Source organism: Trachemys scripta, chromosome 6 (assembly GCF_013100865.1).
Source record: "Trachemys scripta elegans isolate TJP31775 chromosome 6, CAS_Tse_1.0, whole genome shotgun sequence".
NCBI classification, from domain to species: domain Eukaryota; kingdom Metazoa; phylum Chordata; order Testudines; family Emydidae; genus Trachemys; species Trachemys scripta.
Window position 1 is genome coordinate 41,137,480 of NC_048303.1, and position 10,538 is coordinate 41,148,017.

Sequence of the window (10,538 nt, forward strand, 5' to 3'; positions counted from 1 at the left end):
AAAGCCTCGATCGTGATCGGCTGCAGCTCCACTGTGCCGCTTTCTTCTTCGGCGGCAATTTGGCGGCAGGTCCTTCGCTCCGAGAGGGACAGGGACCCTCCTCCGAAGAGCCCGACGTGCCGCCCCTTCCCCTTGGCTGCCCCAAGCACCTGCTTGCTCAGCTGGTGCCTGGAGCCGGCCCTGTCTGGCAGACCTGCTGCCATTGAGTGCCTTCATCAGGTTCTTTAGCACACACTGGGATGAATCTAGATCAAATTGCAACTGTACTTTGATTTTAAAGTGTCCATATATACAGTATCTCTTTATTCCTTGTTGGTTTGAATAACTCAACAATTCTTAATATTCTCTCAGGAGTCTCTAAACCCAGGATTTGGGTTGGGGGTTTTATCGGGATGCGTTTGTTTTGTTTGTGAAAATTGTTTTTAGAGCTGAATGCCTCCGCAAACTGGAAATGGAACATGGAGCCTTTCATCTCTCAGTCAGTTTAAATGTAGCCCCAATTTGAAAATCATTAGTATGACAATTCAGTATTCCTGTGTAAAATGAATCAGTGGCCTCAGTCTGTCCCTTTAACTGAAAACCCTATGGCAGACTCAGCAGAAGCCCAGATGTAGTTGGTGACTGAACTATTCTTTTATTTTGAGCAGAGATGGGCATTAACTAAGACCCTGTATTCGAACACCTCCAAAATTTAGGAGCTTTGAAATTCGTATCTGAATTGTCTCTCTTGGGCCCATAACGAATTCCTAGAATAGGTCTCTACAGATATAGATTGAAATGTGTAGACAGGGCAAGGAAGAGGCTTGCATTGCCTTTTTCTGTATCTGTTAGAATCATAGAACCATTGGGTAAGAAGGGACTGCAAGGATCATCTAATCTAACCCCCACCAAGATGCAGGATTTGTTGTGTCTAAACCATTCAAGACAGATGGCTCTCCAGCCTCCTTTTTAAAACTTATAATGAAAGAGCTTCCCTATGCAGTCTGTTCCATTGTCCTACTGCTCTTACAATTAGGACGTTTTTCCTGAGATTTAATCTATATCTGCTATGCTGTAGTTTGAACCCATTTCCTCTTGTCTTGCCCTATGTGGCAAGAGAGAACAACTTTTCTCCATCTTTTTTATGGCAGCCTTTCAAGAATGTGAAGACTGCTATCGTGTCCCCCTTAATCTTCTCTTTTTCAAACTAAACAGACCCAATTCCTTCTGCCTTTGCTCTCATATGGCTTGCATTTCATTCCTTTGATCATCTTTGTCACTTGTCTCTGGATCCTTTCCAGTTTCTCTTTATCCTTTCTATAAATTGGTGACCAAAATGGGACACTACTCCAGCTGAGGCCTAACCAGTGCCGAGTAGAGCAGTACTATCACCTCCTGTGACTTGCATGCTATGCATCTATTAATGCAACCTAAATGCATTTACTTTTTTTGCAACAGCATCGCCTTGCTGACTCATGTTGATGTTGTGATCCACCACAACTCCCAGATCCTTCTCAGCAGTGCTGCTACCAAGCCAGTTACCCCCTCTTCCCTAGTTTGTATTTGTGCATTTGGTTTTTCTTTCCTAAGTGTAGCACTTTACATTTGTCTTTGTTGAATTTCATTTTGTTGTCTATAGCCCAGTTCTCCAATTTATCAAGATCCCTCTGAATTTTAGTTCTCGCGTTGCAGTGGGGGAGGTCTAGGTTATATATTATGAAAAAATATTTCATTAGGAGGGTGGTGAAGCACTGGAATGGGTTAATTAGGGAGGTGGTGGAATCTCCATCCTTAAAGGTTTTTAAGGCCTGACTTGACAAAGCCCTGGCTGGGATGATTTAGTTGGGGCTGGTCCTGCTTTGAGCAGGGGATTGGACTAGATGACCTCCTGAGGTCTCTTCCAACCCTAATCTTGTATGATTTTATGAGGAGTCAGTTCTGGGTCTGGTATTATTAAATATTTTTATTAATGATTTGGATAATGTAGTGGAGAGTATGCTTATAACATTTGGAGATGACACCAACCTGGGAGGGTTGCACGCACTTTGAAGACAGGATTAGAATGAAAAATGACCTTGACACATTAGAGAATTAGTCTGAAATCAACCAGATGAAATTCAAAACAGACAAGTGTAGTAGTTGGCAGAGGTGAAAGTAAGCCGGTACGGTGTACCGGCAAGAGCCAGTACGCCATGCCGGACTGGACCGACTTCCGTGGCGGGGATTTAAAGGGCCCAGGGCTCCAGCCGCTGCGGGGAGCTCCAGGCCCTTTAAATCCCCGCCAGAGCTCTGGCAGCCGGGCTCCCGTGGTGATTTAAAGGGCTCAGAGCTCCGCGGTGGCTGGAGCCTGGGCCCTTTAATTTGCCCCTGAGCCCCGGGGCTCCCAGCCACCTCTGCAGCTGGTAGCTCCGGGATGATTTAAAGGCCCTGGGGCTCCCAGCCACAGCCGGAGCCTCAGGGCCTTTAAATCTTGAACGGCCCCGCCTCTTCTGGTTGAGGCCACAACCCCGCTCTGGACTCCAGCGTACCAATAAGTCCTTTAAGTTACTTTCACCCCTGGTAGTTGGCAACCTACCACATGTGGCGCGTCAGGCTAAGCGGGGGGGGGGGAGGAATAGCTCAGTGGTTTGAGCATTGGCCTGCTAAACCCAGGGTTGTGAGTTCAATCCTTGAGGGGGGGCCACCTAGGGATCTGGGGCAAAATCAGTACTTGGTCCTGCTAATGAAGGCAGGGGCGGGACTTGATGACCTCTAAGGGTCCCTTCCAGTTCTATGAGATAGGTATATCTCCATATATTATTGACCATCCACAGGCACGGCCGCCCCCAGCTCCCAGTGGCCGCCCCTGAGCGCTGCAAGTTTCAGTGCTGTAAAGTGGCAGTGTAGACAGTGCACCAGCGCTGGGAGCCATGCTCCCAGCACTGGTAGTCACTCCCCTTGTGGGGGTGGTTTTTTACAGCTGGTGCGCTTTAATATTGCTAGTGAAGACATACCTTAGGTTAGATGTTAGGAGGAAAAGCTTTAACTATGTAGCTCTGCTCTGGACTAGGTTTCCAAGGGAGATTGTGGAATCTCCATCTTTAGAAGTTTTTAAGAGCACGTTGGACAAACATCTGCCAGGGATGGTCTAGGTTTACTTGGTCCTGCCTCAGCAAAGGGGTTTGGACTTGGTGACTTCTCAAGGTCCCTTCCAGCCCTACATTTCTGTGAGTCTCTGATCCATCACCTGTTTTCAGATCTTGTCTAAAAACAGATGTTTTCTCCTTTCTGCATAACCATTCATTTCTCTCCTCTCTCTTCTATTTTTTATTTTCAATTTAATGTATTGTGTTCCTCTAAAATGTTTTGAAATACAGCTTGTTTAAAAAAGGCTATACAAAATAAAGTACATCACATTGTCCTGCATATCAACTAGATAAAAATCTATTGATGAACAGGAATGAAACAGAGAGTAATCCATTAATGGTAAGAACTCCAATGGGGAACAGTATCAAATAAGCTATCACAGTAGAGGGGTAAGTATCGGGAGCCTTGTTAGTTAATATTTTCATTAATAATGTAGAGAAAGCATACGCAATCAGCCATGATCACATAAGCTCACAATAAGTAAGTATTCCTTTATTAGAATAGCAGATTCATAAATACAGCTTTTATTATGATGAAAACAACAAACACTATTTGTTGTGTTAATATTTTTTTCATTTAGAATAAAAATGTATTAAAAAATTAATCACAGTACCATTATAGGAGGAGCTCAAAAACACAGGACAGAATATAGCTGCAAATGGACCTGGAGAGATCAGAAGAGCGAGTTGATTATAACAAGATGAGATTCATTACTAATAAAGTTAAATCTCATACCTACAGATAGGAATGGAGAGAGACAGCTATCTGGAAGGCAACAAGTGTGAGAAAGACCTAGTTGTAATAGCAGACACTAAACTAAATATGAACTTGCAAGGCAATACCTGTGCCAAAAATGCTAGTGCTATTCTTTGGGGTGTATATATAGGAAGGTTGTATGTAAAGCTAGGGAGATAACATTTTCATAACACTTCTGCAACAGTAGCTGGAATATTGCATGCAGTTCTGTTTCCTGCAGATTAGTAAGTATGCTAAATACAAAGAAGGGAAACAAATATGATGCAAGAATTGGAGGAAAATATATATGAGGAAATATTTGGGGAGCTAACTGTGTATAGTTTAGAAAAGAGAAGACAAGAAAGGGACTTAAATACAGTCTGTAAGTACCCACAAGATAATTTAAATGAAAGAAAGTAAGTATTCATATTCTCAAAAGATATTAGGACAAGGAGCAAGGGCACAGTAAGGAAAGGAATGTTTATGCTAGATATTAGATAAAAATTCCTAACTTTGTAAGAGCAGTTGGACTGTGGACTAGATTGAGGAAGGTGTTCAATATTAGATATAGGCAAATCAGCCATTATTTAGACCTGGATGATGTACATATTCAGGGTTACTAATATTTAGATGATATTCACACATCCATCTACATGAATATCATTAGATATGAAAAATGTTCTAGTACATCCTCTTGCCCTACCTGATTACAGCATGTTAAGATCTTGGGGTTAAGGAAGACATCCCACTGCATGTAGCATTGGGAAATGGAGAAGGGGCTCTGCCAGGAGGTCAGAAAGACAAGAGGAGAAAGAGCAGCAATCAGTTCCACTCTGGAAAGAAGAAATAGACATTGTGCAGCTAAGAAAATTTTAAAGAATTAACACCTTCTTTTTAGGCATATGTCACTGATGATCTGGATAAAGGGGGGCTGATTCTTTACTACATTGCATTTGTGTAATCATTTACATGTAATTTGCTCCAGTTTTACACATTTCACAGCACAGGTGTAAACACTAAAGAGCAGGGCAATAGAATTTAGCACAGATATGGATTCAAAGATGGACAATTGGTCTGTTCTGTTATGGCAATTCTTACATACCTGGTAATAATAGGAGCCTACAAAGCAATGCCAAGTGCTCCAAGCAATGCCATTCAGTATAAATAAGTCTGAACTGCATCTTTTTCAGTCAATTCTCCCTTCTAAGTACTTCCAGAACTATCATATTCAGTTATAAACAGACTAAAAGCACTCTGCTGTGGACCCCGAGAGCAAGGGGGTCATAGGGTTTTGTACAAGACACAGTAATCAAAACCCAGTTATTTGTTAAGATTTTTTAATACTCATATCTGTTTACAAATGAAAAGCAAGCACAGGGTTCCAGTTTAACTTTAATGTAACCCATGACCACATGCTCACGTAGGGTGGGTTGCTGTGCATACATGTAAGTGTGGTTTTAAGCCTCCTTTGTGATTCCCTGATCCTGCGGCTTTCTGGCCCATAAGGGCTGCTGAAATCTGTGCTTTCTGCCACATGCTCCAGGGGCTGTTCTTTGGGCCTTGAGGGGCTTTGGCCACATTACCTTTCCCCAGGTTGCACTCCGTGACCAGTAGTCAAGAGGTGGGACGGTGTAGGAGCCAATACAGTTATCTGCACCACCCAAGGATTTCCCTGTGCAGTGAGAAGCTGATTACATTGACTTTAGGGTAGCTTTGAGCCACTCGGTGCCCCATCATAGGTGGGTGCTTATTGTCCTCGTCCAGCTCCCACTGGTGTATGGCTGGGTCCATATCAATGGAAAACATTAGTACAGTCCTTAGGTTAAGTGAGTGTGGGAGGGGGGGAAATGTAACAGGCAGTGCAGAGAGGGGAGGTGGTGAATGGAGGCAGCTGCAGGGGAGAGGAGGACACACAGGAGGAGAAAAAGTGGCCACTGTAAATTGACCCCGTCTCAAAGTGGTTTTCAAGAGCAGCTTGAAACCAGTCATCGTAAATCCTAAAATGGGAGCTATTAAATATTCCAAATTTAATTTGATAAACTGCAACTGAGTTGAAAGTGACTGTTCTGTCACAGAGTGCTGCTGAAAGGGCAGCTGGGTTTCTGGGAGATGGGAGGAACGAGGGGAAGTCCAAGTAGCCCACAAAATGATGAAATTTTTTTTATAAATAAATATATAAATAATTTTTCTTGTCCGTTTCCTGAAAACTGTTTTTCATAGTGGAAGGTATATTATATAAACCCTCCCTGTGCTATTTTTAAAAGGGTTTTAAATAATTGAAATTTAAAATTGAGACATACTCAAATAACAATAAGCTACACCAGACACAAATGAGGCTCATGTTGATAACTTGTCAGGAGCCCAAGGGCAGCAAGCAATTTGCATAAAATGGAGCTTATTATAGCTGCCCTCCTCTTTAATACGTGACCCACAGAGATTAGAGGTCCGAGCATACAGTTCTGCATCTTGAGCTGACAGCCCGGATTTGAGCAGCATCATGTTCTGAGACCTATAGGGGCTGTGGGCTGCTCCTCTGCCTTAAAGATGAGAAAAGACATTTGCCATGGTGTAATTCCCCTTGAGCTGCATTTGAGATGCGGACACATTGTCTCCCCTCCTACCCACTGTTCTATTGGAACAGCGTCTATGTTAGGGTGACCAGACAGCAAATGTGAAAAATCGGGACAGGGGTGAGGGGTAATAGAAGCCTATATAAGAAAAAGACCCAAAAATCAGGACTGTCCCTATAAAATCGGGACATCTGGTCACCCTAGTCTATGTATGGCAGCTCAGAAACTACTCAAATAGCACCCAGGAGCAGAGAGAAGCTCTGAAACATATATTTCAGTAAAATAAAAGATGTAATTATTATTTTGTGGTTGTTTATACGTTCGTACAGTTATCTTGATCTTGATATTAATCTTACTCTATATAGGTCAATGTGTAGTGTGAAATAGCATATACAGTAGGTTTACAGTGGGATAGTTTTCATTCATACATGAAGTAATGTCTAAGATATAAGATCATTCTTTTTATTTAGTGGGGTGTGTGTCTTTGAGTAATCTATGTATTCTAAAATGGAGAATGGCTAAGATTAAAATAATCCCTTGAGAAGCCACTTTCAGTAAGTGGCATATTTATATAACAGAAACAATAGCAAATTTACTTCAGTTAATGTCTTGCATTCAATATGGCACTCAGTGGCTATATAATTTTATCACTCTGTTCCAAATGTCCTGTCCCTTGGATGTTTTACTGAGAAGATAAAAGGAAGATAGTGTTTTTTCAAATTCCTCATTGGCCTTTAACAAAAACCCTGTTTTTTAGTTAGCAGTAACTGAAAGATTGCAAATAATTTAATTGTGGTCTTTTAAAACTTGTATTAACTAAGACAGACATGAATGACAGCAGAAAGAGAAAACTACATTCTATTTATAAACAGTACATTAACATACTACATGTTTTCTCTGAAGGAAGTAGAAATTCGAAACAAGGACCTGGAAGGACAGCTGTCTGATCTAGAGCAACGTCTGGAGAAAAGTCAGAATGAGCAAGAAGCTTTTCGCAATAACTTGAAGACACTTTTAGAAATTCTTGATGGAAAAATCTTTGAACTAACAGAATTACGAGATAACCTGGCCAAGCTAATAGAATGCAGCTAAAGAAATGGGATTTCAGTGCCAATCATCTTAAAGATGCACTGTCTCTCTTCATAGGACTATGTTGGGCTCTGCATCAAAGTTGCACAAAATTAGAAAAATGCTCCTCCAAGAGGGCCTATTTTAAATTTGAACAGTATATTTCAATGTAAAATTTAGAATTCATCTTGTAGCTAGTTAAAAAAGAAAACACTTGAATTACAAATTACCTCCATGTATATTATTGGCCATAAATAACTTGAAGAAAGATATTAACAGTAATTAAATGCAATGATTTTCTAATTATTAGCCAGTGGAAGAATTAGCAGTGTCCCAGGTCACATCCCCTTTTTGTGTTAGACACAATGTAGATTATCTGCTTTTTTATTTAATTAAGATATCTAATTGATGTGTTTTGTGCAAAAACTTAGTGATGACAGCCCTGTCTTTTGTTGTAATCTTAATAATTTCTCAGGATATTTTGCACTGTTGAGAAACAGTGCCATTACCAATTAATTCTTGCCAGGAGTGAGAGAGAATTGCATCTTTAATTGAAACATAGTTAATAGAACTGCTTGTATAGAGTTCTTCCTTTTTTTATACTGGAAGATACTGTATTTCTTTATGAAGTTCACTCTGGTGTTCTATAATATTGTCCAGTGTATGGTTTACTTTCCATATTAATTCCATGTATTTACAATGAGATACTGTCTCCCATTTTATTACACATTTTGAAGCCAACCAATGAAGGCAGGTGAGTTCCTCAGAAAAAAAGTATTTTTAAATTTAAAATTTGACATACACAGCTAAATATAGATAGCCAGTCATTTATTGTCTGGCCATATTAAACATCAAATATAATTAGAATGTGCAGTTACTTGAAGATGTTTTATTAGCCTATTTTGCAAGAAATCTTTTCTGAATGATCAGTGCATTTCAGTTTTGTGTGATAATGGCTAGTGGAGAACACTGTTTATTGATCATGTTAAGGAGATGGCGCTATTACAAGGGGATTATCTTTACGTTGAACTTGCCCAGCCAAGAGAAATGTTTTTAGAAGCTGTGTAGTCATAGCAAATTGAAATGGAGACATGTTTTCTCTGTATAGTTCTTCACACCACATCTTTATCAAAACCACACCAGGCAATATTCTGAACTGTTACATAGTTGTTTAAAAAGAGGAACTGAATTCACTTATCCTCAGTGAATGGGTTTTAAAGTTGTTTTGATGTAATTTTAACAGACTTTTGGCAAACATGCATTTCGCTATATAATATATTTATTTTAAGAAAAGTCATTGAAAGGTAAGCCAAGTGTCATATGTTTGCTTATTGAATGGGAAGTGCATCAAAGTATGTTGTTGCCATAAATTGCCTGCAATGTTGGAGAGGGTTTTTTTTTTTTTAAATGTCTGAATGAGTATCAGACTCAAGAGTCTCAAGATGCACTGAGTTTTTGTTTGCGCCCAAAATGAATTTGAATGTTAAATACAAAATCCAGATGATTACTAAATTTGTATAACAGACAATTTTCTCCACTTTTACAGAGTGATATTCAAAACTAGAAAACGTAGGTCTGGTTTGTGTGTGTGTGTACCGTATATATAATACACACATTCTAATTTACATTGGAAAGAGAGAAAATACCTGGTTTGTTTATAAAATATCATTTTTTCTTTACAATGATTTATCAGGTTCCCCTGACAAGTCAGGAGAACAGTTCAGATCAAATACTAAACCATCATGTATTATACTATATGTACTGTACACACCATTTACATTTCCTCCATATTTTTAGGGTATTTTCTCACCTATTTTATTTATTAAGAGGGGGAAAAGCTTAGTTCAGCGTGCGTGTGGTTGAAAGCTTTCTGTGGTGAGTTACATATTTTTTATGTGGTGGATGTTAAATGATGATGATATGGGTAACTTCATCAGGTGAGCAGAAATCACCAGATTTTAATTTACATGAAGATATTTGGGGCTGATTCTCTTGTGATTTACACCAGTGATTACACACAGAAGAATCTGCAATGATGTCAGTGGAGTTACACTGGTTAAAACTGGTTTATGTGTCAGGAGAATCAAGCCCATTAAAACTGGATGGGCTTAATTAGGAGAAAGTAAAAGGAAAAACAATAGCAAGTTGATAGGATAATAAATGTGATATTATTTAAAATTATATTATCTGAACTTTTAAAAATATCATTTAAATGTGGGAAAATAGCTTACAAAAATATTTCCACTTAAATTTTTTGTATGTGTGTGTTACATGAGTATTTTTATGTATACATACATACACATATGTATATATAGTACATGGGAAAAATTTAGATGTGCACATTTTTAATATTTTCCTAGTGAAATGAAATTTAAAATTGGAAAATAATATTTGAAAATTTCTTTTCTCATAAAGTAGAGATGCTTGATTTCATTTTTTAAAATAATTCAATCTACTGAGGGCTGCACCTTTGAATTCCCAAGTAGTTGTCAAACATGGATATGGGATAAGGTGGACATAAGTGCACATATAAATAAAATCTTATTGTTAAGAGTATTTTAAATGTTCATTTTGAGTAGGTGAGTGTGTAGAAATTGTAATCTAAAGTGCATAATTAGGTGGTTATACCTACTGTAGCCTCTCCACTTCTGTATTAAGATATTTGAAACATTAATTTTTCCCCAGCGACAGGTATTATACATTGTATCCAGGGGCAGCTCTAGGCACCAGCAAAGCAAGCACATGCTTGGGGCAGCCCATTTGCAGGGGCGGCAGGGATCCAGCATGGGAGCTGAGAACCAACAGGGGGCCCTGGGAGCTGTAGTTCCTTGGTTAGCTCCCTGCCTATAGAGCCAGCCCTGGAGCAGGGAAAGAACTACATTTCCCAGCATTCCCTTGGCCACTACCAACAGGAAAGAGGGGGAGGGAGTGAGGAAGCTGAGACCTCATTCTACAGCCTGCTTTGAATGGAGAGCTGCACTGGGAAGGTAGGGATACCATATTTTAACATTCAAAAAATAGGACACTCCACGGGGAGGGAGGGTAGCCCCACCCTGCCCC

The 10,538-nt window shown here is 39.7% G+C and overlaps 1 protein-coding gene across 1 annotated transcript in view; it reads left to right on the forward strand.

The window, feature by feature from the left end:
• Positions 1-9,711, forward strand: part of HOMER1 (homer scaffold protein 1) — a 130,353-nt gene extending 120,642 nt beyond the window's left edge. The window contains exon 9 of the mRNA XM_034774408.1: positions 7,314-9,711. Within this exon, the coding sequence (XP_034630299.1) occupies positions 7,314-7,502 (189 nt within the window). The 3' untranslated portion in view covers positions 7,503-9,711. The remainder of the gene's footprint in view (positions 1-7,313) is intronic.
• The last annotated feature ends 827 nt before the right edge of the window (positions 9,712-10,538 follow it).